At 67.2% G+C, this 27,179-nt stretch overlaps 4 protein-coding genes across 7 annotated transcripts; 3 read left to right on the top strand and 1 right to left on the bottom strand.

Annotated features, from left to right (window-relative positions):
- Positions 1-890: 890 nt before the first annotated feature.
- PKD1L3 (polycystin 1 like 3, transient receptor potential channel interacting) lies at positions 891-7,015 on the bottom strand. 2 transcript variants are annotated; one of them, XM_059714017.1, is made up of 10 exons: positions 4,894-5,291; positions 3,981-4,599; positions 3,716-3,898; positions 3,413-3,528; positions 3,201-3,327; positions 2,870-2,995; positions 2,508-2,739; positions 2,241-2,425; positions 1,926-2,156; positions 891-1,819 (listed from the first exon to the last, which is right to left on the bottom strand). In XM_059714017.1, exons 2-10 carry the CDS (start codon positions 4,092-4,094, stop codon positions 1,652-1,654), a joined length of 1,482 nt encoding a protein of 493 aa, XP_059570000.1. In that variant the 5' UTR covers positions 4,095-4,599; positions 4,894-5,291; the 3' UTR covers positions 891-1,651. The 2 variants fall into 2 exon arrangements, with proteins under 2 accessions (XP_059570000.1, XP_059569999.1); XM_059714016.1 differs by adding an exon at positions 5,303-7,015 and having other exon boundaries at positions 1,647-2,156; positions 4,894-4,950.
- On the top strand, positions 6,988-10,763 carry DHODH (dihydroorotate dehydrogenase (quinone); the record flags this gene model as incomplete). Its single annotated transcript, XM_059713923.1, has 8 exons — positions 6,988-7,302; positions 7,574-7,773; positions 7,943-8,025; positions 8,431-8,618; positions 8,994-9,107; positions 9,412-9,565; positions 9,638-9,797; positions 10,168-10,763. Coding segments are annotated over 8 exons (1,269 nt in total), but the record flags the coding sequence as incomplete, so codon positions are not given.
- A 93-nt stretch (positions 10,764-10,856) lies between these two features.
- LOC106737681 (haptoglobin) lies at positions 10,857-14,001 on the top strand. Of its 2 annotated transcripts, XM_014600226.2 has the most exons (3): positions 12,375-12,452; positions 12,745-12,818; positions 13,114-14,001. In XM_014600226.2, exons 1-3 carry the CDS (start codon positions 12,448-12,450, stop codon positions 13,956-13,958), a joined length of 924 nt encoding a protein of 307 aa, XP_014455712.1. In that variant the 5' UTR covers positions 12,375-12,447; the 3' UTR covers positions 13,959-14,001. The 2 variants fall into 2 exon arrangements, with proteins under 2 accessions (XP_014455711.1, XP_014455712.1); XM_014600225.3 differs by lacking the exon at positions 12,745-12,818 and having other exon boundaries at positions 10,857-12,452.
- An 899-nt stretch (positions 14,002-14,900) lies between these two features.
- Positions 14,901-26,815, top strand: DHX38 (DEAH-box helicase 38). Of its 2 annotated transcripts, none has more exons than XM_059714015.1 (26): positions 14,901-15,115; positions 15,665-15,858; positions 15,929-16,039; positions 16,337-16,496; positions 16,679-16,797; positions 16,935-17,011; positions 17,719-17,874; positions 18,665-18,826; positions 18,933-19,040; positions 20,171-20,283; positions 20,364-20,501; positions 20,766-20,952; positions 21,045-21,230; positions 21,596-21,736; positions 22,499-22,609; positions 22,730-22,846; positions 23,130-23,237; positions 23,350-23,462; positions 23,811-24,019; positions 25,066-25,220; positions 25,306-25,461; positions 25,536-25,670; positions 25,747-25,872; positions 25,965-26,060; positions 26,260-26,381; positions 26,585-26,815. In XM_059714015.1, exons 1-26 carry the CDS (start codon positions 15,030-15,032, stop codon positions 26,667-26,669), a joined length of 3,471 nt encoding a protein of 1,156 aa, XP_059569998.1. In that variant the 5' UTR covers positions 14,901-15,029; the 3' UTR covers positions 26,670-26,815. The 2 variants fall into 2 exon arrangements, with proteins under 2 accessions (XP_059569998.1, XP_059569997.1); XM_059714014.1 differs by lacking the exon at positions 14,901-15,115 and adding an exon at positions 15,144-15,582.
- Positions 26,816-27,179: the final 364 nt, after the last annotated feature.

Raw genomic sequence — 27,179 nt, 5'->3', positions numbered from 1 at the left:
GGGGCGGGGGGTGGAAGGGGGCCGGACCGGGCCGGGCGGTACCTTGACCGGCTGCACCAGGGCGCTCTGCAGCAGCGACAGCCCCGCGGAGCGCAGCCAGCTCGCGGCCCCGGCGCGGTCCAGCGTCAGGCTCAGCAGCAGCGTGTAGGCGGCGGCGACCAGGCTGCCGGCACCCAGCACGGCCCAGCCCGCCGCCCCGAGCAGCCCGGCCCCGGCCCCGGCGCCGGCCCCGGCCTGCAGCGCCACGCTGGTCTCCTCGCTGCAACGGAGCGGCCGGTCACGGGGCGGCCGGGGCGGCCGGGGCTTGGGAGGAGGCGGGGGTCGGTCGGTACCTGCCCGCCCCGTCGGGCCCGCGCTGCTCCAGCTCCAGCTGCCCCACGAGCCCCCGCAGGTCCCGGGCGGCGTCGGCGAGCTCCGGCCGCGGTCCCAGCGCCTCCAGCGCCGCCGGCAGCGGCCCCAGCGCCCGGCTCAGGTAGCGCCGCAGCTGCCCCTCGCGAGCTGCAGGGACCCGCGCCGTCAGCGCCCGCCCCCGTCCCCGTCCCCGTCCCGGGCACCTCCAGCCCCTGCCCCTGCCCCTGCCCCCGGGCGGTACCGTCAGGGCTCCGGGGCCGGCGGGCGCGCAGACGGCGGCACAGGGCGCGCAGCAGCTCGGGGAGGCGCCGGGGCTCGGGCTCGGGCTCGGGCTCGGGCTCGGTGCCGGGCTCGGGCGGGTCCGCGGCCAGCAGCGCTAGGGCGTCGCCCAGGTCCTGCGGGCGGGCGGCGGGCGCGGGCCGAGGTGGGCGAGGTGCCCGGTCCCGGTCCCGGTCCCGCTCCCCGCCCCGCGCGGGCCCCGCACTCACCTGGGCCAGGCGGGCGGCGGGGCGGCGGCGGCGGCGGCGGGCGCGGGGCAGGCGCGGGGCGGGGGGCGGCCCGGGACGGGCGCGGGACGGCGGCGGCGGCGGCGGCGGCCGGGCCAGGACGGACACGACGAGCCCGAGCGGCAGCAGCGCCAGCGCCGTGAGGGCGGCGGCCGCCAGCTCGGGCGCGGCGCGGAGCGGGGCGCGGGCGGGTGCGGGTGCGGGGCCGCGCCAGAAGAGCAGGTTGAGCACCAGGCCGCCCAGGAGCAGCGCGCACAGGCCCAGCAGGCGCCGGCCGCGCGGGAAGCGCCAGGGCCCGGGCGGCGGCCGCGCCAGCGCCCACAGCCACGGGTGCTCGCGGGCCAGCGCCGCGCCCAGCCCGGCCCGCAGCAGGCGGCGGCGAGCTGTGCGGGCGCCGGGGGCGGCGGCGGCGAGGACACGGTCGGGCCGCCCCGCGCACAGCCACGCGCCGCCCGGGAAGAGCCACGCGCGCCCCGCGCCCGCCTCGCCCACGGCCACGCGGCTCACGTACCTGCGGGAGCCAAGCGGGCAAGCGGGGCTCGTGGGGCCCAGCCCGGCCCGGCCCGGCCCGGCCCGCCCGCACCCCTCTCCCCTACCGCGGCGCTCACCAGGCCCCGGCGCCCCGCAGCCAAAGCCGCAGGCTGTGCAGCTCGCCCAGGCGCCGCCGCGCTCCCAGCACGAAGACGTCGGCGCCGCCGCGCTGCAGCACGCGCTGCCCGGGCCCGCGCAGGAGGTGCGGGCCGCTGCGGGCCTCGGCCCCGTACAGCGTCAGCGCCACCTGCGCCCCGCGCCCGTCAGCCGGAGCCGCGCTGCGGGCGGGGGCGGGGGCGGGGGCGCGGGGCGGGCGGGCTCCTACCTACCTGCGCGGTGGCGCCGGCGCCGCGGCGGAGCCCCGTGTGCACCTGCACCGCGTAGCGCGCCGTGGCGCCGGGGTCGCTGTCGGGGACAAGGACGAACTCCGCCTGCGGCCGCGGGAGCAGCGTGAGGCCCCGCATGGTGCCCGCAGCCCCGCACGGCCGCGGGGCCCGACGGCAGCTCCCGTCTCGCGGCCCGGCCCGGCCTGCCCACCTGTCGGGCATCCGCGCGGTCGCTCCTCCAGGCCCAGAGGCCAGCCAGGCCGAAGGCCAGCAGCAGGCTGCCCAGCAGTGCCGCCCCCACGGGATTGCTGGGCATGCGGGCGAGCAGCTGCCCGGCGTCCTGCAGGCGCACGGTGCGGGGCACAACCAGGAAGGAGCTGCCAAAGAAGCTGAGGTGGTTGCACAGGCAGCGGGTGCTGCTCATGTTGCTGCTGGGCCCCACCTGCAAGATGGGCTGTCAGTGCCTCCTGCTGTGCCCCATGGCCTGGCTGGCAGCAGCACCAGCTCCAGCTCCAGCTCCACTCACCTGGCAGCCACCTGTGGCCCAGGCCCGCTGGCTCTGGTCCCAAAAGTAGCAGCGTGTGGTGGCGGTGGTGACCGAGACACCCACGGGCCCCTGCTCTGGGCTCCATGCCACGACAGCCATGAGGTGGTAGCGCCCGGGGCCAGGCCACAGCCTCTCTGGGGGCAGCGCCCAGGTGTAGGTGTCTCCTGGGCACAGGGAGAGGGGCCATCTCACGAGGCTGCCCGAGGCCCAGGCCAAGCCGCAGAGCCAGGGCAGGACAGGGCCTACCGTGGGGTGGGCTGCGGCCCCGGGGCAGCGTGGTGCTGAACAGGAAGTGGGTGCGGTTGGGCGGGTGGCCAAAGCCCAGGTAGAGGTCAACAGGCAGGGGGGCATCGGGCTGCACATGCACGAGCAGGGCGTCCTTTGCCGACGTGAGGTTCAGCTCCATGTGGAAGTGCTGGGCACTGAGGTTGAGGCATGTGGGGACTGGCGCCACGGCCTCATCCCGCCACAGCCCGACCTGCAGGGGCAAGTGGAGGCCAGGGCTGGGGAAGGCTGGCAGCCTGCTCCCCCATGGCCTGCTCCCCGGCTGGCACTGGGGGCTCAGAGATGGGGATGGACCCCTCCAGGCTGTGCCCACTGGGCCACACCTCAATCTCCTCGCGCAGGCCGTGCACGTCCAGGGCACCATGGGCCGAGGTAAGGGAGACACCGCCCACGCTGCTGATCTCTGTCCTGTCCAGGTGTTTGAAGGGGTTGAGAGCCAGGACCGTGAGCTGCAGGCAGAGACTCCCTGAGCTGCCTGCTCCAGGGGCAGCTGGCAGCACTGAGCCTGCAGCTGGGCTTGGGCTGGGCTCTGGGCCCAGCCACCTTGGCTCAGAGCTCTGGGGCTTGCAGCGCACACTGAGCTCCATGCATGCCCCAGCACTGGGGCTAGGTCTGGGGAGAGCAATAGCCCTGGGGCACCGTGCGTCAGCCCACCTGGAGCTGCACGTCAGGGTGCGCAGGCAGGAACGTGGCCAGCACTGAGGCAGTTGGGAAGGTCACGTCCAGCAGGCGTGGCTGGGCCAGGCGGTGTGAACTTAGAGGCAGGCAAGTGATGCCACAGCTGGAGGGGAGGGACTGGGTCCATGCATGGCACTGGACCTCACCCCTTACCAGAGGTCCATGCCCCACGCCAGCACCGCCGGTACCTGCTTAGCTGTGTTGCCACAGTAGGCGTGCTCACAGTCACAGGGGTCCCTGTGTTGTGGTTGTACCACAGCATCGTCTGCACAAGGGGCAGTGCAGCCAGGGTGTCCTCCAGGGCCTGCAGCACGTGGCACCAAGAAAAGTGGTCACTGGTGCTCCCACAGGCAGCATCAGGCCGGTCTTCCCATGGTCAGGAGGCATGAGGGAGAGCCCCAGCAGGGGCAGTGGGGCCAGGCATTGCCAGAGGCTGGGCAGGAGGGTGTTCTCCCAGTCTGATGCCCCCTATCCCAGCCCCTGGGGCCTACCTGCTCCAAGGCTGAGCCAGGAGGGCCTGTGGTGGAGTCCAGTGCCATCAGGATGTTGCTGAAAGCCTGGAAGAGTGCCGTGGCGGCGGTGGCAGTGCTGGCGCCTGGGTGGCTGCTGTTGCTGGGGTCAGGGGTCTGCAGCAGCTGTGAGCTCAGGTACAGGAGTGACGCGCTGGCCTCTCTCTGGGGACGTGGAGCTGGGTGGGTGGGGAGCTCGGGCAGCCAGGGACCTGGAGCAGGCACCCCGCCCCAGCCCCAGCTGTACCTGTGCCGCTGGGGACAGCAGCGGTGGTGCCTCTGTCAGGCACTGGAGGATGTGGCAGGCTTGCTGCAGCTCTGGGAAGCGGTGGATGCCACGGATGGCCTGGCCAAAGCCCATCACCGCATCCTCCACGGCCTGCAGAGCCCAAGTACGTGGCTGGTCAGTCGGTGCTTGGGGCTGGGGGCAGCAGGGCTGGAGAGGGCCCCGCCACCCCAACTCTGGAGACCCTGGCCAGGGAGAGCACGCAGGCCGCTGGCCCCTACCTGCACTGCCAGCTCTGCAGAGAGGTTCTGGAGCAGAGCCCGAGGACTGAGCGTGAACGGGCCCAGGACGGAGCTGGGTGGGGGGGCAGACAACCCTGGCGTGGCTGATGGCACGGCCTGCCCTGGCCACAAGGAGGTGGGCACTTTGGGGGTGGGCTGCGTGGTGAAGTGTGTCATGGGTGGGGGGGTGAGGGGGGAGGTGGGAGGTGTGGGGTGGTGGAGGGTGGGCCACTGGGGCACGTCATTGTCACCCTCCTTGTCACGGCCATCGTCCTTGTTATCATCACGGCGGTCACCCTCATCAGGCTTGTCATCATCTGCCCTAACTGCATCCGTGTCCCTGCGCCATGGGCGGTGCCCTGTGGGGGGAAGCAGCTGGGCAGCAGGAGCCGACACTCTGCTCCCACTCACTCCCCGCCCTCCAGGTGGCTGCTGCCCCATCCCTCTGGGAGGCTGGGGGCCAGACTCAACCCGGGAAGGCAGCAAGCTCAGCCCAGCCCCTGCGCTGGCACTGCAATAGCCTGGCTGCCCCAGGGCTGCTGTCTTAGCACCGCAGCCACGATCAGCCACAGCCAGGCCAGGCCAGCTGGCATGAAGCAGGACACCCACTGGCCCAGGCTGGGCTCCTGCAGCCCGAGCAGGTGGGTCCTTACCTGAGGGGGCTCTGCTGTGGTTCATCCTGGCTTGGCGCACATCACTCAGGCCCCTGTCTGGGGAGAGCACAATGCGGGGATCAGCGTGTCCCACAGGGCCCCGATGCTGCACCCAGCTCTGCCAGAGCTCCGCAGGGAAGAGCTCGTAAGTGCTGAGTCCTACAGCCCCGGGCTGGGGTGGTGGTGTCAGCTCCTCTGTCTGGCCCAGATGAAAAGCAGGGCTTGGCCCCATGCAGCAGGGGCAGGAACCTGAGCCCCCTTCCCTGTTGCATGGGGCGCTATGCCCCATGTGCCCAGGGCCTGGAGCAGCCTGTGCGCCATGGAGCCCTGCTCCCTAGTGGCCCTGAGCATTGTGGTCCTGCAGCCACAGCCCTGCGCAGGGGCAGCCGCAGCCTAGACCGGCACTCACCGAAGTGGCAGATGAAACGCAGCTCCTGCGCACACGTGCCCCTCCCAGCGCGGACGGTGCCTGAGGCCCAGATGAGGTAGCTGCAGCTGGTGGGTGGGAGTGGGGGCAGCATGGCCATGGCTGCCCCTCTGGCCCGGAGCTCAGTGGAGGAGATGCCGCGTGTTGTGCTGCTGTGGCCCGGGCCAGGGCCGGAGCGAGGTGGCAGGCGGAGGCATGAAGCAGGCCCAGAGCTCTGGCTCCTGCCCCGGAGCCCCTTGCCTGGCTCCGTCAGGCTGATCCACCACCTCTCCCCCTTCCCATGGCGGCTGTGCACAGGGGGCCACGCAGCCAGGTGCGAGGGGTGTGCGAGGCGCCCGCCGCCAGCCTGGCACCAGCCCTGTGCTTCCCAGAAGCTGAGCTGCAGCCTGACAAACTCATAGCAGTTGTTACCCAGGCACTGCCGTGGCTGGGGGCGGCTCAGGGTGGTGCCGGCGCAGGCAACGCTCGCCCCCAGCCAGAGGCTGAGCTGGAGCCGGAGCTGCATCTGCATCCCCGTGCACAGCCCCATTTCCCGTGGCCTGCTCCTGCCGGCCCTCCTTTTATGCCCAGCAGGGCCTTTGTCTACGGCAGCAGGTGCTGGATGATCTGATCTGCTGCGAACAAAGCCACCGGCACTGGAGGCAGCTGCAGCCCGGGGAGGCCTGCATGGGCAGTGTTTACAGAGGGGCCTGGTTGCTCTCGCTGCCCCCCCTGCACCAAATGCAAGCTGGCGGCTGGCACGGGACCGCACACCTGCTGGGCAGGGCCCTGCCACACGCACGCCCCTGCCACCAGGGACGTGCAGCCGCAGCTCATCCCTGCGCATCAGGCAGCCCCGGCCCTGGGTCCCGTGCCTGCCCCGGCCCCAGAGGGTGAGCCAGGCAGGCCTGACCCTGCCTCCCCCCAGGTTCCCTGGAGCTGCAGCCAGCCCTGAGCGCTGTGGCCGGGCATGGTGTGCAGGGATGGTCCTGCCAGCGCCTGGCTTGTGCAGCCCAGCCCTGAGTTGGGCCCGGCCAGCATGGGGCAGGGCCTTGCACTGGGCTGGGCCCGGGACACAGCCCCCGCTTGAGCCTGCCCCTGCTCCCCGCCGGGGGCGCGTGGCCAGGGCACCCCAGGGACGGGATCCGGCCGCGCGCTGGCCTGGCCCTTGGGCGTGTGCACGGCCTGGCTCCCCAGCGGCCGGCTGGGCTGGGCTGGGCAGGTGTGCACAACCGCCGGGCTGCGGCCGGGCCGAGGGGCAGGCGCGGTTCGGGACCGAGCAGAGCCCAGCCACGCAGACACCAGGCAGCGCACGCGGGGCCGCCCGCCCGGTGCTGCCGGGTACGGTGCCGGCCTGGGCTGCCCGGGTGGGCTCCCGCCCCCACAGCTCCGGAGAGCGCCACGTGCCAGGGCGGCGAGTCGGGTAGGGGCAAGGGTGGCCAGGAGACCCCCGCCGGATGCCTGGGCTGTGCCCCCCTGGGGGGGCTGCAGCGTGCAGTGGTTACAGCACGAGCCGGGGGCCCGCGGGAGGGGACTCCCGCGTTGAGGCAGCAGGGCGGAGACACCCGCAGCGCAAGGCCCCGCCCCTCGACAGAGCGCGCGGCGATTGGCTGTTCGGACCGAGCCGCCACCAATCGGCGGGCTGGGCCTCGCGGAAGTGCGGGGCGGGGCGGGCACGTGGGCGCGGCGCGGCGCGGCGCGGCGATGGCGCTGCGGGTGGGTGTCTGCCCCTGTTCTCGGGCCGGGGTTGCGGGCCCGAGGCTGAGGCTGAGGCTGCGGTGCGGTGTTTGCAGCGGCTGCGGTGGGCGGCGGCGGCGCTGGGCGGCGGGGCGCTGCTGGGCGCGGCGGCGCTGGCGGCCGCGGGCGACGAGCGGTTCTACGCGGAGCGGCTGATGCCGGTGCTGCAGCGGGCGGCGGGGCCGGAGGCGGCGCACGGGCTGGCGCTGCGGCTGCTGCGCCTGGGGCTGCACCCGCGCGACCCCGCGCCAGACCCCGACTGCCTGGTGGGTGCCGTCGCGCGTCTGCACGTGTCCGCGCGTCTGCGCGTCCGCCTGTGCACGTGTACACACGTACATGTGTTTGCGTACTTGTGTCTGTGCACGTGTGTGTGTGTGCGTGCAGTCACGTGTGTACATGGGCTGCTCCCTACTTGGGGGTGTCCGAGCGAGTCCCTCCCCGCTTCCCACTCCCCACCGTGGCACGGGGGCCTGTGCGTCGGGGCCTGCGGGCGGGTGGGGGCCGCCCCCCGCGGCGCTCACGGCCGCGCTCCCCCAGGCGGTGCAGGTGCTGGGCCGGCGGTTCCAGAACCCGGTGGGGCTGGCCGCCGGCTTTGACAAGCACGGGGAGGCAGTGGACGGGCTCTATCGCCTGGGCTTCGGCTTCGTGGAGGTCGGCAGCGTCACGCCCCAGCCCCAGGACGGCAACCCCCGGCCCCGCGTCTTCCGCTTGCCCGAGGACCAGGCCGTCATTAACAGGTGGGCACGGGGCCGGGGTGGTTGGGCTTCGTGGCCTGGTGGGGTGGGCACCGGGGCTTCTGGCGGTGCTGTCCTGTGCCCATCTCCACGGTGCTGAGCAGCGCATGCAGGCCGGGTGCTGGAGGCCCAGGCCTGCCCCAGCTGAGGCTCCCCTCCTCGCCTGTCGCAGGTACGGGTTCAACAGTCACGGGCACGCTGCCGTGGAGCGCCGCCTTCGAGCCCGGCAGGATGCGCAGCTGCAGCTGACCGCAGGTCGGGGTGCTGCGGGCTGGGGGGCTTGCCTGGGTAACAGGGGCAGCAGGGTTGCGCTGCTTGGGAGACATGCAAGGCTGCAGCCCTGAGCCAGCACCTGTAGCTTGGGGGTCCTTCCCCTGTGGCCACAGCAGGCTGCTCTGCAGCTGCCTTGGGGGCTGCTGCTCGGGTCTGGGCAGCTCCGGGGCCGCGCGGCAGTGGCTGAGGCCGGGGGGGCTCCCTGCCATTGGCCCAGTGCTGGTCTGGCCTTGCTCTGTGAGCCTGGTGCTGGCTCTGGACCCCAGCAGCTGGCAGTGTTCATGCCTCTGCATTGGACCTCGCCTGTCTTGGGGGTGGGGGGCTGCGTCTCCTGGCCTGGGGTAGGGACCCTGTGGCTGGTGGCTGACCAGTGCCCGTGTGCTGCAGCGGGGCGGCCCCTCGGGATCAACCTGGGCAAGAACAAGAGCTCGGTGGATGCCGTGGCCGACTACGTGGCTGGGGTGCGGGTGCTGGGCCCGCTGGCTGACTACCTGGTGGTGAATGTGTCCAGCCCCAACACCCCGGGGCTGCGGGACCTGCAGGGCAAAGCAGAGCTGCGCTGCCTCTTGGCCAAGGTGAGTGACTGCCCAGCTCCTGGGGCCTCGTGTGCACTGGCCACCTGTGATGGGTTTGTGAAGTCAGGCCCTTTTCCAAGGGGGCAAAATGGGTGCCACCATCTCCAAATGGATGTGGGGCAGGGACTGGGATGTGCCTGAACATGGGGTCCAGCGCTTGGAGAGTGCAGTTGGTCTTGTACCGCTCTGCACCCTGCTCCGGGCTGTCCGTGCTGTGCTGCTGGTGGGCAGCTTGCACCTCTGGCTCTGCCAAGCCGTCTTCTCCCTGCTCAGACATGCCCTATTCTCCCCGGGCAGTGGCTGGGTGCCAAATGGGGGTGAGCTTGGCCTGGCCCAGGGCAGCACTACCTGGTGCTCATGGCCCAGCTTCTGCAGGTGCTGGAAGAGCGGGATGCACTGCCCTGCGTGCCGAAGCCGGCCGTGTTGGTGAAGATTGCGCCCGACCTCAGTGCGCAGGACAAGCGGGACATCGCCAGTGTCGTGAGCGAAGTGAGGCAGCACCGAGGGGGAGCATGGGGATCTGGGGCCCAGCTTGGGCCACAGACAGTGGTGCTGCAGAGCCCCCTTGGCAGGTCCAACGGCCGTGTTGGGCTGGTCTGGGTTTAATCCTTGTTCTGTCAGGTCCCAGACACGGCCCCCAGCCAGAGGCAGAGGTCATGCCCCGTGGTGCTAACCATGCCTGGATCTGGTAGCCCCCAGCCAGGCAGCTCTGCCTGCCCCTACACAGGGCAGGGGCTCGAGCCATGGGCAAGGGGCTGTGGGGAGACCCCTTTATGCCCTGTCTCTCTCCCAGCTGGGGGTCGATGGGCTGATTGTCACCAACACCACCGTGAGCCGCCCCAGCAGCCTGCGTGGTGCAGCACGAGCAGAGGCCGGGGGGCTGAGTGGGCAGCCCTTGCGGGACCTCTCCACGGAGACCGTGCGCGAGATGTACTGCCTTACCCAAGGTACTGGGTGGTGCAGGGCCTGGGTGCTGACTCCTGCCTCTGCCTGGCGCTGACCCCCTTCCCTGCTTGCAGGCCGCGTGCCCATCGTCGGTGTGGGTGGTGTGAGCAGTGGGCAGGATGCGCTGGACAAGATCCGAGCCGGGGCATCGCTGGTGCAGCTGTACACGGCGCTCACCTACCGTGGGCCCCCTGTGGTGGGCACTGTGAAGCGGGAGCTGGCTGCACTGCTGAGGTGAGTGCAGGGCCTTGCCGCCCAGGGCCACCCCACAGGACCATGCTTGCAGTGATGGGGGCTAGGGCCCTGTTGCCTGCCTCAGCCCCCCAGGAGAACTGCCTGGGCCTTGGCCTTGGCCTTGGCCTCAGTCTGTGGTCAGGGGCAGCTGGAGGCTGGGATGAGCTGCCCAGGCCATGCCCAAGAGGCACGGGGTTGGGAGGCCTCTCCCTAGCAGTGCTGCTGCGGGTGCCCTGGCCCCGTCTGGGTCTGGTCCTCGCAGCTGGGGTGCTGGGTGAACAGCGGTGAGTTCAGGGTCAGGGCAGGCATGAGGCTGGCAGCTGGCTCTGAGCTTGGGCCTGGGGATCATGGTGCTTTCATCTCGCTGCAGGAAGCAGGGCTTTGCCAGCGTCACGGAGGCTGTTGGGGCAGATCACCGGCCCTGAGGATCATGGGGCCAGGGGCTGGCTCTGCCTGCCCTCGCTCAGAGGAGCTGTGGGGCCTGAAGACCAGCTGTCAGCACTGCCTTGAGCGTGAAGTGACTTGGACTCCAGCCCAAGGCCCCCAGGCGGGTGCAGGGTGCAGCAGGAACTCAGGCCCAGTGCCCGTGTTGCCTCCAGGAGGCATGGTGGAGTGGGGGTCTTGGGGCAGCACTGCTTGGCCCAGCAACTGCTCTGAGTGTCACCCATGCTCGCACTGCCCCTGGGGCTGGGGTGGAGCCTTGTGCCGGTGGCCATGGGAAAGGGTGGCAGTGCCCAGCCTCTGGCCCTTTTGTGGCAGGAGGAATCCCCTGGGCTGCTATGGCCCCCTCTGCTGCCAGGCCCTGCCCTGAGCTGCTACCTCTGGTATTGTCCTCAGTGCTCAGCTGTCTTTCCCTGGGCTGGGGTCTCTTGGGCCTGGCCCTGTGTGGGGCTGGTGGTATCTCCCCAGCTCGGGGGCTGCATAGGGTCTCTGCCTCCTGCCATTAAACTTGGTGCTTGCTCACTCCATGGGCCTCATCCTTCCTTTGCTGCTGCTCCATGCCTTCCCTGGGCCCTGTGCTCGTGGCTCAGCAATGGGGAGGAGGGGGGCCCGCATGGGCCTGGCAAGGAGATCCCTGAGCAGGAAGGACGGGGGCCCTGGCATGGCATCTGAGGGGCTCTCCTACTTTCCTGCTTCTGCTGCGAGGGGGGTGGGCAGGCCTGTGCCCTCTATCCGGTGCCGACGGGCTGCGGGTCAGCACTTCCCCAGGCGCTGGTTCCGTGTGCGAACGGCTGCTCGTAGCGCAGGGGCCTGGTGGGAGCTCTGCCTGTTGCAGGCTGCGTCGGCCTGGTGGGCCTCAGCTGAACACGGACAGGCCAGGTCTGCTCCACCTGCGGTCAGCACAGGGCAGTTGGGTGAAGGGGGCTGGGATGCAGCCCATGCTCAGCTCCGCACAGCTGCTGTCGTGCTGCCCTTGGGGTGTGAGACGCCCCAGCCCCAGCAGGCTCCCACCCGGCTGTAGGCTCTGTCGTGGCCTTGACCAGGAGCTTGCTGTGGGCAAAGGAGCTGCCCTTTCCCTGCGCTACCTTGCCCAGTTCCCCAGCCCCCAGGCATAACCACCTCTAGCCTGGTTTGAGCTGTGGTTGCTGCCTCTTTCAGCCTATCCCAGCTGGCCTGGACTCCATCTGCACTGGCCCAGGGCTCCTGGAGCTTGTTTCCACATCCCTTCCTTGCTGCAAGCCCTGGATCCACTGTCCTTTTTGCCGCCGGGTGATCACTGGAGCCACAAGACCCCCGCCACACAAGGCCAGGGGTGCTGCACCAAGCCCCCAGCCCTATTGGGCTGCAGGGATGGTGCCACAGGGCAGAGGCGGAGGGATGGGCCCTGGCACAGAGCACTGCGCCAAGGCTTCCTGGCAGCCCCTGTGCCAGGTGAGCCCTGCAGCTGCGGCAAAACAGCACCAGCTGCCCCAGACCGTTTGGCACCCAGTAGGGGAAGGGATGGGAACATCCTTGCGCTATAGTTCCCAGAGCAGACAAAGGGAAGAGCACCTCCCCCCATTCCCCTGTGCGGCCAAAAATCACTCTTTTGCCAGTTCCCAAAATGAGCACAGCACGTCCCGATCTGAGCAAACGCCAGACTGGGGCCAGCTGAGCCGGGTGCAGGGGAACAAGGACATGCCTATTGCAGCCCCCTTGCCCCCGGCCTGGGACCCTGGGCTGGCAGTGGGGCAGGCTGGGCTGTGGGTGCCCCTGTCCTTAGCAAGCAGACATCCTCTCCCAGGGCCCTCACTGACCCTGTGGTTCTACCATGAGGAGACCACTCTGGAGGTGTTGAGGGTGGGCTCACCTCCGGGCCCTGCCAGCTGGGCACAGGGCTGAGCTACTGCACCCTTCCTGGACCTGCTGTGCAGCCAGGCGTGGTGGCAAGGGGCCTGGCCTGGTCATGCTCCCAGCTCGGTGCAGAGGAGAGATCTGAACCCAGGTTTCCCAACCATCCCACCCCCCCGGGTCCCCTTTGCCCCATGCATCAATTCCGGGCAGTGCCAGGGTGCTGCAAGCACCTGGGCAGCTGGCCACATGTTTGTTTGTGGCTCACTGCTGGGAAGGTCACTGCCCGGGCAAGGCTGCATTGGGGGATAAAGGCAGCGTGGAGGGAGCCCCCCTGCACAGGCAGCCGCAGCAGCCAGAAGAACAGCAAGCCACAGCTATGGGGTGAGTGCTGCAGCTGCTCTGGGGCCCAGGGGATAGGGTCTTCAGCTGCTGGGGCCGCGGGAGGGTGTGGTAGGCACTGGGGGAGGCTAGGACATGTGCTTTAGGCAGTAAGCGACTTCCTGGAACAACTGCGCCCCAGCCGTGGCACTGCTGTGGGGAAGCCTGCAGCACTGTGCCTCAGCAGGTTACAGTGGGCTGAGCAAGCCCCAAGCTCACGGGACCCAGGGGACGGGAGGATTCTCAGCCCGACACCAAGGGCCCGGCAGCTCTGCTCACACAGCTCTTCTCACAGAGCCCCGATGCTGCTGATCGCCACTTTGGTGTGGGGGGTGCTTGCCACCGCCAGCGAGGGCCCAGACACACAAGGTAGGGGCAGGGGCCTTGGCGGGAAGGGGCTGGGCTGGGTAGGAGGACTTGTCTGCCCCACCGGCCAGCGCTGCCAGGTGAGCCCGGGGGGTCGGGGCAGGGGCTGCCCAGCATCTGTGGGCCCGCCTCGCTGCTGCTGTCACTGTGGGGTGCAGTGGAGCGGATCCACTCCCGGAGGGGCTGCTGCCTGTCCCCAGTGTCCCCTGCTGGGACCTGGCAGTGCAGGAAGGAGGGTGCCTGGGGGGCCGTGGGGGCCATGTGCCAGCTGCAGCTGACGCCGGTGCTTGCCCCGCAGCGTGCGGGAAACCCAAGAACTCGCCGCAGCCGTTGCAGCGCATCATCGGTGGCCGTATGTCCGGCAAGGGCCTGTTCCCGTGGCAGGGCCGGCTGGTGTCGCCACACAACCTCACGGCAGGGGCCACGCTCATCAGTGACCAGTGGGTGCTGACCACAGCCAGGAACGTCTACCTGGGGCAAAACGCATGCGCCAGCCCTGAGGACATCGCCCCCACCCTGAAGCTCTTCCTGGGCAACAGGGGACAACTGCCCGCGGGCGCCGTGGAGCGTGTGGTGCTGCACCCCAACTTCAACTCCACCGACTGCAACGCCACCTCCCACTGCAACGCCACCTCCAACTGCAACGCCACCTCCAACTGCCACGCTGCCCCCGGCACCGGCACCGACCTGGCACTGCTCAAGCTGCAGCACCCAGCGCCGCTGGGGCCTGAGGTGCTGCCCATCTGCCTGCCGCAAAAGGACTTTCTGGAGGTGGGGCGCGTGGGCTACGTGGCAGGCTGGGGCAGGGGCGCCACCCTGGCCTTCGCCGAGTGGCTGCGCTACATCATGGTGCCCGTGGCTGACACCAGCCTCTGCGCCAAGTACTACGCGGACGGTGGCCCCATCGGCGTGGCGCCCGACCTGGGCCCCGACAGCTTCTGCGTGGGCATGAGCAAGCTGCGTGAGGACACCTGCCACGGGGACGCCGGCGGCGCCTTCGCCGTGCACGACCCCGACGACGACACGTGGTATGCGGCCGGCATCCTCACCTACGACCGCACCTGCTCCGCCGCCAAGTACAGCGTCTACGCCAGCGTGCAGCACGCCCTGGCCTGGATCCGCCAGACCATGGACGAATCCTAACCCCCCCACCCCCACATCGACCAATAAACCTTGTGCTCTGCCAGCCCTGCGTGGTCTCTGTGCGGGGTGGCTGGACGGGGGGGGGGGGGGGGGGGATCAAGTGCCCCGGTGCTGTGGGGGGGGGAATCAAGTGCCCCAGTGCTGTGGGGGGGGAGGAAATCAAGAGCCCCAGTGCTGCGGGGGGAGGGGGGGGGAAATCAAGTACCCCGGTGCTGCGGGGGGGGGAGGGGAAATGAAGCGCCCTGGTGCTGCGGGGGGAGGGGGGGGGAAATCAAGTGCCCCGGTGCTGCGGGGGGGGAGGGGAAATGAAGCGCCCTGGTGCTGCGGGGGGAGGGGGGGGGAAATCAAGTGCCCCGGTGCTGCGGGGGGGGGGGGGGGTGATCAAGTGCCCCGGTGCTGCGGGGGGGGAGGGGAAATGAAGCGCCCTGGTGCTGCGGGGGGAGGGGGGGGGAAATCAAGTGCCCCGGTGCTGCGGGGGGGGGGGGGGTGATCAAGTGCCCCGGTGCTGCGGGGGGGAGGGGAAATGAAGCGCCCTGGTGCTGCGGGGGGGGGGGGGGGGGAAATCAAGTGCTCCGGTGCTGCGTGGGGGGGGGGGGGAATCAAGCGCTCCGGTGCTGCGTGGGGGGGGATCAAGCGCCCCGGTGCTGCGGGGGCGGGCGGGTACCGGTGCACCGAGGCCCGGGCTCTTCCCCAGGATCGGGCGGGTCGAGGGTCAGGGGCCCGGTGGCTTCCTCCAGCCACCGGCCCCGCCCCGCCCCGCCCCTAGACTGCCCCCGGCCCCGGCCCCGCCCCCAGGTACCCCCCACATAGTCCCGTCCCCGGAACGCCGCGGCCCCACGCGACGCCCCCTGCCGACTGGGAGCGAAGGGGTGCTGCTGCCTGCGCATGCGCACTGCCAGGTACCCCCCCCCCAGGGGGCGGACCGCGCTAGGGTCCTCCCTAGTCGCCCCGCGGCCTCTGTAGTGTCGGGCCGGGCGGCCTGTTCCGTCTCTATGGTGCTGGCGGACTCCAGTGCGGGCCTCTGTACCCTCCCTCGGACTCGATGGTGTTGCGGATCCAGGCCGCGTCTCTATGGCCTTGGCTGACTGGGCCGCAGTCCTCTCTAGCCCCGCCCCGCGCTCTGTGGTGCCGGCGGACAGAGTGGCTGCATCTCTATGGTGCGGGGTGGGCAGAGCGCCGCTGCCGCGCTGCACTGTGGGGCGGGCATGGCGGCGCCGGGCGCTGAGGCGATGGCGGAGGCGGAGGCGGAGGTGGAGGAGCCGGAGCCAGAGCGGGAGCGGGAGCCAGGGCTAGAGCCAGAGCGGGAGCCGGAGCCGGAGCCGTCGCTGCACCGGCTGGAGGGCAGCGGTGCCGAGGAGGGCGGGCTGGTGCTGCGCAAGCACGGCGCGGCCGGCCCGGGCGAGCCTCACGTCTTCCGCGCGCCGCGCGCCTCCCTGCTGGGCCTCGACGTGCTGGCGGCCCGGCGGCGGCGGGAGCGCGCGGGGCCCGGGCCCGGGCCGGGGCCGGCCGAGCAGGCGAAGCGGCCGCGGGGCGCCGGGGACGGGCCGGGGCCGGAGCCGGAGGAGGAGGCGGCGGACGCGGACGCGGGCAGCGCTGGGCCCGGCCGGGGCGGCCGCAGGGACAGGTGCGGGGGGGGCGGGTGTTGCTAGGAGACGCGGGGGGGTTGCTAGGAGACGCGGGGGCCGCGCTGACGGTGCCGCCCGCAGGCACTACCGCTGCGCGCCCGCGGAGACGCCGTCGCACCCGGGCGGGGTGAGCGAGGAGTTCTGGGAGCGCAGCCGGCAGCGCGAGCGGGAGCGGCGCGAGCAGGGCGTCTTCGCCTCCTCCAAGGACGACAGGGAGCGCCGGCGCGAGCGCGGCCGCGACCGGGACCACGACCACGACCGGCAGCGGGAGCGCGGTGAGTGCTCGGCGCGGCGGGGGGGGGGGGGGCGGCTCCCGCGCGGCGCTTGACGGCGCTTTCCTTGCAGAGGAGCGCGACAGGAGCCACCACGGCAGCAGCCGCTCGGAGCGGGACGGCTGGTCCGAGAGGAGCGGCAGCAGGAGGAGCGAGCCGGAGAGCCCCCGGCATCGGCCCAAAGGTAGCGCGGGCGACGGGGACGGGGGTGGGGCGCTGGGGCGGTGGCCTGGGCCCGCTTGGAGGCGCGATCCATCCCCGCGGGGGAGCTGCAGCCCTTGGGGGAGCACGCCGCCCGCCCCGCCCCGTCTTGGGGGGCCCCACGCGGGGCTGCTGCCCCTCCCCCCACACGAGGTCCGTGCTTCAAGCGCGCCGGGGCCCTGCGTAAGCAACGCCAGGCCCGGCCTGCGCTGCCTGCGGGAGTCCCCGAGCCCGGGTGGCAGGGGCTGCGTCCGGCGTCAGAGATCCGCTCCCCTCCCAGATGCCGCCACGCCGTCCTGCTCGAGCTGGGAGGAAGATGACAGCGGCTACAGCACCTCGCGCCGCTCGCACTGGGAGTCGCCTTCACCTGCACCTTCCTGCCGGGACCGTGGCCACCGCACGCCCTCCTCGCGGGACACGGACAGGAGGGATCGGGAAAGGTGCTGGAGCGAAGCCTGGGTGGGGGCAGAGGTTGGGGCAGGCGGAGACGGTGGGGAGGGGGCAGCTTCGGGGAATGCCCCGTGGAGGTGCTGAGGGGCGGCAGGTGCCTGCCTTGCAGGAGGAGGAGGAGAGTGCTTGGGCTGCTAACCAGCAACGCTCCTCCGTGCTGGTGCTGTCCCAGGTCTGTGAGGAGCAAGTACCCAGACAGGACACCGCTTCCTACTCCTTCGTACAAGTACAATGAGTGGGCAGACGACCGCAAGCACCTGGGCTCCACGCCGCGGCTGTCTCGGGGGAAAGGTGAGGGGTAGGGAGATGGGGCTCTGGGGGCCTGACTCCTCTCACGGGAGGCACAGCCAAGAAGTTGGCTGCTTGGGCTCTCAGCAAAGGTCTGGCACTTGCGAGGGCTCCGTGCTGATCAGCTTGTTCTCCCTCAGGGAGGCGCGAGGACGGGGAGGAAGGGATTGCCTTCGAGACGGAGGAGGAGCGACAGCAGTGGGAGGATGATCAGCGGGTAAGAGCCTGGGAGGGAGGGGTGCTGCATGTCTCTGGGTCTGAGGCCCTGAGCCTGGAGCTTTGTCCCAGCGGGGTGGCACCAGGGCTGTCGGGGGAGGTGTCCCCTTGAAGCCTGCTGGGCACAGCTAGGGCCAGCATGGGTGCGTGAGGCACCAGGGCTGGTATTGCAGTAGCAGGTGCCTGCATGAGGAGAGGGGGTCGGTGCGGCATCGGCTGTGGCTTTTGGAGGAAAGGCTGAGGTGTGGGCCCTTTAGTACACTGGGATGGGGCAGGGATGGGTGGGGCGAGCAAGTGTGGCTTGGTGCAGAGCTCAGGCAGTGTGCTCATGGCGTGGGGGTGCTTGCAGCATGGGGCCCTGGGGGAGGGGCCGTCCCAGGGAACAGGAGGGGCTGGCGGCCTGCACGGGCTGCCTGGGGATGGCGGGGGTCGGCCCGCACAGGTAGCCGCCTGGGTCCTGTCCTGGGTCCTGCGCGAGCCGTTGGCTCCCCCGCGTGGCCAGCCTGGGCACAGCACCTCTGCCGTGTTTCCGTGTGGTGGCTCGGTGCAGACGTGGGACAGCCCTCTCCAGGCGCCCGGCTGCACGCTCCCGGGTTGGAAGTCCCCAGCCTCCAGGTGCCTGCGCGTGGGCAGGATGCGCAGCCTCCTGAGTCCTCCGGCTTTTCCCTTCTGCCTGCCCCTCTCCCCCTGGCTGCCACGTGTGCACAGCAAGCCGACCGGGACTGGTACATGATGGACGAGGGCTACGACGAGTTCCACAATCCCCTGGCCTACTCATCGGAAGAGTATGTGCGGAAGCGGGAGCAGCACCTTACCAAGCAGAAGCAGAAGCGCATCTCTGCACAGCGGAGGCAGATCAATGAGGTAGGAGTCGGTCCTGGGCCGGGCCAGGCTGACTCCTGGGGAGCCGGCCTCACCACCTGTTCAGCCAGTGTGTGCATGCGTGTGTATATGCACAGGGGTTGCAGCTCTGTGCTGGGTTGGGGCTGGATCGTAAGAGGATCTGCAGGTGTCGTGGATGCCTCGGCTAGGCAGACCTGGCAGTTCTGGTTCCTTGGCGGTTGGTTCTCCAGCTCCCCAGCCCTTTCTAGGGCCGTTTTCTGGATTCCTCCCTGGACCAAGATTTTCCTGCTAATGAGCGACCCAGACCTGAGTGTCGCCTTCCAGTGCGGTCTCCCTAGAGCCCAGGGAAGCTGTCGCTTCTCTTCCGCGTTGGCCGGTGGATCTGCGCAGATGCATTCAAAGCTCTACCCTGTGCTTTGCAGCACAGCTCAGCTGGAGTCAGACATGGTTTCAAGCCTCTGATTGTTTTCCCATGGAGCTTTTGCTGATGTTTTCCCAGAACGACCCTGCCTGCTCCTGCCCACATTTTCTCCCCTTCCCATCAGGAAAGCTGTCGCCCCTTGGCTGCATAGCCTCCTAAGCCTAGGCAGTCTGGCTGCCCCACAGCCTGCCACGTTGCTGGTTCCGTTGCCTGTTAGGCCACGGAGCAGTCCTGGGCTAGTCAGAGTGATGGCTGTGGGCCGTGTTACAACACAGCTGGGCCGTGCTGCGTCTCCCCTGTTCCCCAGCACCTGTGAAGGAAGCTGGTTAGGCAGGGCCCTTGTTTGAGATGCTAGGCAGGGAGCTGATGCTGCTGCATGTGGCTTCACAGGATAACGAGCGCTGGGAAACCAACCGCATGCTGACGAGCGGTGTGGTCCATCGGCTTGAGGTGGATGAGGACTTTGAGGAAGACAACGCAGCCAAGGTGCACCTGCTGGTGCACAACCTGGTGCCCCCATTTCTGGATGGCAGGATCGTCTTTACCAAGCAGGTGGGACTTGGCCAGCGCTGGCATGCTGCCACCAGGGCGCTCTGCAGGGGCTGGCAAAGATTTGTGGCTGGGGCTCACCGGCATCTCTCCAATCCTGTTCCCACAGCCGGAGCCAGTCATCCCGGTCAAGGATGCCACGTCAGACTTGGCAATCATCGCCCGCAAAGGCAGCCAGCTGGTGCGCAAGCACAGGGAGCAGAAAGAGCGCAAGAAGGTATGGGGCAAAGCTTAGCTGCCTTCACCTGTTCACCCACAGGCCCCTAATGCTGGGGGCATAGGCCAGGGGCTGGACCCTGCTGTGCTGGGCACAGGACAGACGGAACAAAGTGGGTGTTTCCCCTAAGCTTCCAGTTGAGGCATGGGACAAGAGGGAAAGGGGAAACGGGTAGATGAGTCCCAAGTAAGTAACCAGGCAGTCTGGGGACTGGCAGGGCAGCCGAGGGCATCAGCTGAGTGAGGCAGAGAGAGTCCCCACAAGCCTGGAAGTTCTTGGAAGTGACCAGGGGGGAGGGGTGTCAGGGTGGTTCACAGGTCTGGGGGTGGCTGGAGCAGGGAGTTGGCCAGAGAGGCAAGCGAGTGGCTCCTTCAGGACAGGACAGCTGACCCTGGGCTGTGTATCTTCAGACGAAGAGAGGCCACCCTTGTGCACCATGCCTGGCAGGGGCTCAGCTTGCTGTTGCCCAGCTCTCTCCTTTGCAGCACAAAGCTGTTGCATCCCGGGGGGTGGAGGGACCTCTCTGCGCATGCCCCAGCTATGCAAGTGTTCATTGAGGACATGAGCCGCAGTTTGGGGACAGAAGGTGGAGTTGAGCCAATCCAGGCGCAGACAGTAATGTCCAACCTATGGGCAAGGAGGCAGTTGCCACATCTGCATTTGCTGCAGTTTGCTCCCACGGGGAACAAGACAGGCTCAAGCGTGCTGCCAGTTTGCACTCATGCTGTACGAGGAGCAGGGAGCTCTGACAGCTGCATCACAGTCACTGACCCTGCCTTATCCTGCAGCTGGAGGCCACAGCTGGCCCTGTGCTCCAGCTGGAGTGAGGACATGGCTACAAGAGCGAGAGGGGTTACCCGCTGCAGCAGCCAGGGTGGGGCCTGGGCATGATAGCTGCTCCACTGAGGGCTCTCTGTTGAGACCTTTGTCTGCCTGCTTTTGCCAGCCAGCACCCAGAGCACAGTGCAGGAGGGGACAGGCTGGGGTCTCAGGCTGGGGGTGCAGAGGGTCAGGCTGGGGGCATTCTCTGGATGCACAAATGCTCACTTGGTGTGTGGTGCCAGAGGGGGTGCGTGTGGGGTCTGCTCCAGCTGGCCAGCCTGCGGTGACTCCTGCTTTCTGTCCTCCAGGCTCAGCACAAGCACTGGGAGCTGGCGGGCACCAAGCTGGGAGATATCATGGGCATCAAGAAGGAGGAGGAGCAGGACCAGGCTGTGGCAGAAGATGGCAGAGTGGATTACAGGTAGGGGCTGTCCAGGTCTCGTGGCTGGGGGTACAAGGTCAGGCAGTGGTCCCGTGCTCAGGCATGAGTTCATGTCCCAGGACAGAGCAGAAGTTTGCTGAGCACGTGAAAGAAAAGAGCGAGGCCAGCAGCGAGTTTGCCAAGAAGAAGTCAATCCTGGAGCAGCGGCAGTACTTGCCCATCTTTGCTGTGCAGCAGGAGCTGCTCACCGTTATCAGGTACTGCCAGGAGCTGCTAGGCCCAGGCTATTGGGTGTCCTGCCTGGCCATGTAGCATGTAGGGGAGAACCCCATCCACCCCCTGTGCAGTTGATGGCAGCCAATGTGGTCGCCACCCCTGATGGGAGCCTGGTGGGCAGAGTCACCTTCCTGGGCTGTGGGGCTGGGCTGGGTCGTCACTGCCTCCTTCCAAGCTGCAAGTGGCCTCTTTGGCTGCAGTGCCGCTGCCCAGGAATGCAGCATGGAGATCTTTCGCCCCTTCAGGGACAACAGCATCGTGATTGTGGTGGGGGAGACGGGCAGCGGGAAAACCACACAGCTGACACAGTACCTGCATGAGGATGGCTACACCGACTATGGCATGATTGGCTGCACCCAGCCTCGCAGAGTGGCAGCCATGTCCGTTGCCAAACGTGTCAGCGAGGAGATGGGGGGGCGCCTCGGGGAGGAGGTGAGTCAGGCCGGGCTGGGCTGGGGTGGGAGCAGCTGCCTAAGCCCTGGCCCTTGACCCGGCCCCGGCAGCACTGACCTCTGCCCTCCCAGGTGGGCTATGCCATCCGCTTTGAGGACTGCACATCAGAGAGCACAGTCATCAAGTACATGACTGATGGGATCCTACTGCGCGAGTCGCTACGTGAGGCTGACCTGGACCACTACAGTGCCATCATCATGGATGAAGCACACGAGCGCTCGCTCAGCACCGATGTGCTCTTTGGGCTGCTGAGGGAGGTCCGTGCTGCAGGGCAGGGCAGGGTGGGGCCCACCATGGGCAGTGTGCAGGCTGCAGCCTGGTTTCCAGCATGGGGGACTTCAGCTGGGTGAGAGGCACAACAAAGTGGGAGCAGAGGTGAAGCAGGGCTTCTGTGCCACGTGGGAGCTTCTGAGGCTGGCCATGTAACTCAGCAGCCTGCAGAAGTGTTTGCTGGCTGCTCTGGTCTTGTGCTGGGCAGCAGCAGCCTGCATATGCTGGGCAGGGAAGCTACAACATGCAGGGCAGGGCAGCAAGTCCTGTCCTGTGCAGCAAAGGTCATGCGTGGCCTCAGAGCTCTCCAGGGCTGCGTGCTTCTTGCTGCCCCTGTGCTCTCTACCTCCAGGTGGTGGCCCGGCGCTCTGACCTGAAGCTCATTGTCACCTCAGCTACCATGGACGCTGACAAGTTTGCCTCATTCTTCGGGAATGTTCCCATCTTCCACATTCCAGGCCGCACCTTCCCTGTTGACATCCTCTTCAGCAAGGTGCTCTGGGTGGAGTCCTTATGGCTGGGGTCATGTGCACACAAATGTGGTTTTGGGTTGCAGCAATAGAAGCGGTGTAAGGTGCGGAAAGTGAAGGTGCCTTTCTGCAGGGCGCTGGTCCAGTCTCATCTGGATACTGTGCTGCTTTGGGCTCCATGTTTTTAAAAGGACATAGAGAGGTCAGCTGAAGGCGACAAGGGATGATAAAGGGTTTGGAAAGCAAGTCATAAGAATAGAGGTTGAAGGAGCTGGGCATGTTCAGTTATAGAAAGGGTGTTTAAGGGACACAATAGCAGGTTTCAGATACTTGAAGGGCTGCCGTTAAGAAGAGGAAAAGTACCTTTTCTGCCTTGTTGCAGAGAGCAGAGCCATGGACCAATGGCTTGAAGTTGCAGGATCTCTTGAGTGCAATTTATTAGCAATTCATATTAACAGTTTTTTATAGAAGCAGGTTGTTGGCTGCCACGGTTCCTGTTTTTCCTATGGCAGATTAGAGAGCTGTGTGTGCTGTTGTGTCAAGGTTCACGGTTGTCTTACGTAAAGTGTAGTTGTTAGATAGATGTGTCTGGGTTGGTTTGGGCAGGGCTGATCCTGCCTCAGGCAGGGGTTGGACTAGATATGAGCTCTAGGGATCCCTTCCAGCCTCACTGCTCTAGGATTCTGTGGGGCTGGGACCAGAGTGAGGTGGGTTGTGCCTGGCCCTGTGGGGAGGGAGGGGTGCAGTTGGCTGGGCTCCGCTATCAGCTGCTCCCTGCCTTGCAGACCCCGCAGGAGGACTATGTGGAGGCTGCAGTGAAGCAGGCCCTGCAGGTGCATCTGTCCGGGGCCCCTGGGGACATCCTGGTCTTCATGCCCGGGCAGGAGGACATCGAGGTGAGCTGGGGCGAGTGTCTTATGCTGCTGCCCCCTTCTCCCTCCACGGACTGCCTGATGCGGCTCCCTTCTTCCCCTCCCCCCACTGGCATGCTTGGTCACCCCCTTCTTTGTGCCTAGGTGACCTCTGAGCAGATTGTGGAGCACCTGGAGGAGCTGGAGAAAGCACCAGCTCTCGCTGTGCTGCCCATTTACTCCCAGCTGCCCTCTGACCTGCAGGCCAAGATCTTCCAGAAGGTGCTGCCTGGGGAGCAGGCGGGGCCACCAGCCCTGTGCTGGTGCAGGGAGGGGGAGGGGGAGGTCTGACTGGGGTGGATATGAGCCAGGGGCTGCTCCCCTCAGGCACAGACATTGTCACCCTGCCCTCTCCCTGCTGGTACTAGTGCTGACCCCTTTCTGAGGTACCCCTTCACCCAGGATGCCAGCATTACCCTAGACCCCCGACTCCAGGTTGGGGGGACCCTTTTGTTCCCACCGTCTTGGGCCCAGAAGCTGAGGCTGGTGCCCGGGGTATTTACAGGCTCCCGATGGGGTTCGCAAGTGCATCGTGGCTACCAACATTGCTGAGACCTCGCTGACAGTGGACGGCATCATGTTCGTCATCGACTCTGGTTACTGCAAGCTGAAGGTGAGGAGAGGGTCTGGTGAGGGAGGTTGTGGGACTTGTGTGGGTCATAGAGCAGCTCCTCCTCTCCCCTCCCCTGCAGTCGGGCTCATTCTGTTGCTCACCTCCCCATCAGGTATTCAACCCCCGCATCGGGATGGATGCCCTGCAGATCTACCCCATCAGCCAGGCCAATGCCAATCAGCGGGCGGGCCGTGCTGGCCGGACGGGCCCAGGTCAGTGCTTCAGGTAGGAGCCAGACCAGAGCTGGTCACGTTTGCCCCCGGGCACTAAGCAGACACACCTCCTGCCTCTGCAGGGTTGGCTCCAGTGGCTCTCCATCTTCTGAGTTCTTTTGCTGGGGACGGGAAGGGGAAGTCAGCCACCAAGACAGGGCTCTCACCTGCGGTGTGTGGGGGGCATGTGCCTATGCCTGCAGGGCCTGATGGCACTCGCAGCCCCAGTGCTGGGCGAGGCCCCTGGCAGTGCTTGACCACAGCCCCTGGAGCCGGGCCCTGCTGCAGCGCCCTGCGGCAGAGCAGCTGCTGCCATGGGAGGGCAGGCGGAGGGAGTGGCACTCACAGCCTTTGCTCCTAGGCTCTACACACAGAGCGCCTACAAGAACGAGCTGTTGCCCACCACGGTGCCTGAGATCCAGCGCACCAACCTGGCCAACGTGGTGCTGCTGCTTACATCGCTGGGCGTGCAGGACCTGCTGCAGTTCCACTTCATGGACCCGCCGCCTGAGGACAACATGCTCAACTCCATGTACCAGCTCTGGATCCTGGGCGCCCTGGACAACACCGGTACGCTGCATTTGGGGGGCAGGGGAAGGGACAGGTGCCACTGGTGGGGCTCCCCCAGCAATAGGGTGAGTAGTGAGGTGGCCACATTTGTGGATGATACAATGATTGCAAGCCAGAAGAGCAAGGTGGACCGTAGGAATGAGCCTGTGGGCAGTTAAGTGGCAGATGAAATTCAGTGCAGATAAGAGTAAAGTGACACTCCAGGGCACAAATAGCCCAGCCTGTCCCTGCACTGTGGTGGGCTCTACACTAGCAGTTACAGTGCAGGGAAGAGCTGTGGGAGTCGCTGTGAACACTTTACTAAAAGCATCAGTCAGTGCTCAGCAGGCGTGACGGCGGCCAGCAAAGCATTAGGGATTGTTAAAAAGGGAATTGTTAGCAAAACAAAGTATCGTGATATCTATTTGTAAATCCACGGTGTGACCACACCTTGAATACAGTGCCCAGTCCTGGTCCCTGCATCTAGAAAGGAGACAGAATTAGAGAAGGGCAGCGAGGATGAGTGGTGTGGAGGGGCTTCCATGTGAGGAGAGACCGAGGAGGAGGCCAGGTCTGCGCAGTTCACACGAGATGTTTGAGGAGGGGCATGAGAAGCATTTACAAAATACTAGATGATGAAGAGAAAGTCAGCGAGGCTTTATTATTTTACTCTCTCTCTCAGTGCGAGCTCACAAAGCCTAACCAACAGACATTCTTTTTCCACCCGGTGTCACTACAGTGTGGGCCTTGTTGCCACCAGATGTGGTGGAAACGGACAGTCTAGCCAGATTCAGAAAAGGGATTGGACAAATTCCTGACGGGCATAATTGGTAGCTCTTGAGCAGGGAGTGAGGGGCATGGCCTCTGAGTCGGAACATGCTAGATCTTCAGTGCTGGAGGCTGGAAGTGGGAGAGGAGAAGCCCCTGGTCAGATCAGATCACTCTTCCCATCAGCATCCGCTCCCTGCTGCTGTGTGACGTGGGAGACTGGGCAAGACAGACCTGGGGTCTGACCCGGAGAGTGGTGCCTCTGATGTTTTATGTACCAGCCTGTGTTGTTCTTGCAGGCGGCCTGACCCCCACAGGGCGCCTCATGGTGGAGTTCCCGCTGGACCCAGCACTCTCCAAGATGCTCATAGTCTCCTGCGACATGGGTTGCAGCTCCGAGATCCTGCTCATTGTCTCCATGCTCTCTGTGCCCGCCATCTTCTACCGGCCCAAGGTACCTGCTGCCCACCCCCCTCAGGGGACTCCTGCTTCCGCCACTGGTGGCATGGCTGACCCCACGCTCTGCTCTGCACCCCCAGGGCCGGGAGGAGGAGAGCGACCAGGTGCGGGAGAAGTTTGCCGTCCCGGAGAGCGACCACCTGACCTACCTGAACGTCTACCTGCAGTGGAAGAACAACGGCTACTCCACGCTGTGGTGCAACCAGCACTTCATCCACGCCAAGGCCATGCGCAAGGTGGGGAGCTCGAGGCGGGGAGTCTGGGGGCCAGAGGGGGCAGGGCAGACCTTGACTGGCATGTGCTATGGCAGGTGCGGGAGGTACGGGCCCAGCTGAAGGACATCATGGTGCAGCAGCGCATGAGCCTGGCCTCCTGTGGCACCGACTGGGACATTGTGCGCAAGTGCATCTGCGCCGCCTACTTCCACCAGGCAGCCAAGCTGAAGGTGAGAAGGCTCCGGGGGGCTGGAGGAGGTGGGGGCACCTGCCTGCGGCCGCGCTGACCAGGCTTCCCTTCCGCAGGGCATCGGGGAGTACGTGAACATCCGCACAGGGATGCCCTGCCACCTGCACCCCACCAGCTCCCTCTTTGGCATGGGCTACACACCCGACTACATCGTCTACCATGAGCTGGTGATGACCACCAAGGTGAGCTGTGGGGAGGCTGGGCAGAGGGTGGAGCAGCGTGTATGGGGATTGCCGGCCCTGGGCCAGGGAGCTGATGGCGGCTCTGCCTGCAGGAGTACATGCAATGTGTCACGGCTGTGGACGGGGAGTGGCTGGCGGAGCTGGGGCCCATGTTCTACAGCATCAAACACGCTGGCAAATCGCGCCAGGTACGTCTGTGTGACCGTTGGGGCTGGGGCATGGAGGGAAGGGCCTGGCCCCAGCCAGGGTGCTGCCTCCTCTGTGCACTAAAGCCGGGGCGCAGGCAGGGCTGGGCCCTGGGGTCCTGCTGCGAGGCTGCAGCTCTGCAGGGAGCCTGCAGCAGCCCGAGCTAGACCCCCCACCCACGTGACTGTCTGGCTGTGGCAGGAGAACCGTCGTCGGGCCAAGGAGGAGGCGTCTGCCATGGAGGAGGAGATGGCCCTGGCTGAGGAGCAGCTCCGCGCGCGCCGGGAAGAGCAGGAGCGCCGCAACCCCCTGGGCAGTCTGAGGTAGGACCTGGGCTGTGCACCAGCCGTGTTGGACTTGGCCGTGGCCCCCCGCCTTCCTTGGTGGGTATGGGGTTCCCTGGGGCTGTGGACTGTGCTGGGTGGGTCCTGCTGAGGCTGGGCCCTTCTGCAAGCAGTACCAAGCTGGCACAGGCTGGCGGGATCCAGGCCTGGCCCCTCTGACCAGCTGTGCCCTCTCCTGGCAGGTCGGTGAAGATCTATACCCCTGGGCGCAAGGAGCAGGGGGAGCCCATGACCCCACGACGGACTCCGGCCCGCTTCGGCCTGTAGCGCCCGGCGGCCACATTCTGCGGGCACTGGCTGCCCTGAGGGCTGCAGGGCTGTGCGGGCCGTGCCCGTGGACTGTGCGCCCAGCGCTGGTCACCCCAGTGCCTGGCACCACTTTGATACAGAAGGGAGACGTGTTCATTTGTAAATATGCTGATGCCTCCTGTCCTTGCTGCAACGCTGCGCCAGGGCAGGGCAGGGCCAAGGGGAGGGGAAAGGTGGCTGCTGCCTCCTGCTGAAGTGAAGCCCCCAGGCGGAGCAGGGCCAGCCTGTGAGTCTGTGCTGCCCGTGGGCCACAGGCTTGGGGACAACGATCTGCCCCTGCTGTGGGCAGCGCGGGGCACAGGGGCCTCCCTTTGCGTGGCAAGGGGCATGGCGCATTCACAGGTCTGAGCGGGGCCCTGTGGGCAGCCTACCATAGCTTGACCCTCCACTGCAGCCTGTCAGCTTGGCACAGCCCTGCCTGCTCTGCGACCACCTCCATGCAAGGTGGCGGTGAAAAGGCAGCACCAT

The sequence above is a fragment of the Alligator mississippiensis genome, chromosome 10 (genome assembly GCF_030867095.1).
Source record: "Alligator mississippiensis isolate rAllMis1 chromosome 10, rAllMis1, whole genome shotgun sequence".
Classification (NCBI taxonomy): Eukaryota; Metazoa; Chordata; order Crocodylia; family Alligatoridae; genus Alligator; species Alligator mississippiensis.
This window is presented reverse-complemented; position numbering and strand designations above follow the sequence as displayed.

What these genes read in the sequence shown, in the direction of transcription:
- PKD1L3 (XM_059714016.1), bottom strand. Translation starts at nt 4,094, where the DNA reads ATGGGCTTTGGCCAGGCCATCCGTGGCATCCACCGCTTCCCAGAGCTG. An exon ending in GGGCCGCAGCCCACCCCACG is followed by an intron (nt 2,426 to 2,507) that starts GTAGGCCCTGTC and finishes CCCTGTGCCCAG; the next exon opens with GAGACACCTACACCTGGGCG. An exon ending in GGGCCACAGGTGGCTGCCAG is followed by an intron (nt 2,157 to 2,240) that starts GTGAGTGGAGCT and finishes CCCATCTTGCAG; the next exon opens with GTGGGGCCCAGCAGCAACAT.
- LOC106737681 (XM_014600225.3), top strand. Translation starts at nt 12,263, where the DNA reads ATGCATCAATTCCGGGCAGTGCCAGGGTGCTGCAAGCACCTGGGCAGC. An exon ending in CAGCAAGCCACAGCTATGGG is followed by an intron (nt 12,453 to 13,113) that starts GTGAGTGCTGCA and finishes CTTGCCCCGCAG; the next exon opens with CGTGCGGGAAACCCAAGAAC.
- DHX38 (XM_059714014.1), top strand. Translation starts at nt 15,164, where the DNA reads ATGGCGGCGCCGGGCGCTGAGGCGATGGCGGAGGCGGAGGCGGAGGTG. An exon ending in CGGGGCGGCCGCAGGGACAG is followed by an intron (nt 15,583 to 15,664) that starts GTGCGGGGGGGG and finishes TGCCGCCCGCAG; the next exon opens with GCACTACCGCTGCGCGCCCG. An exon ending in ACGCTGGCAAATCGCGCCAG is followed by an intron (nt 26,061 to 26,259) that starts GTACGTCTGTGT and finishes TGGCTGTGGCAG; the next exon opens with GAGAACCGTCGTCGGGCCAA.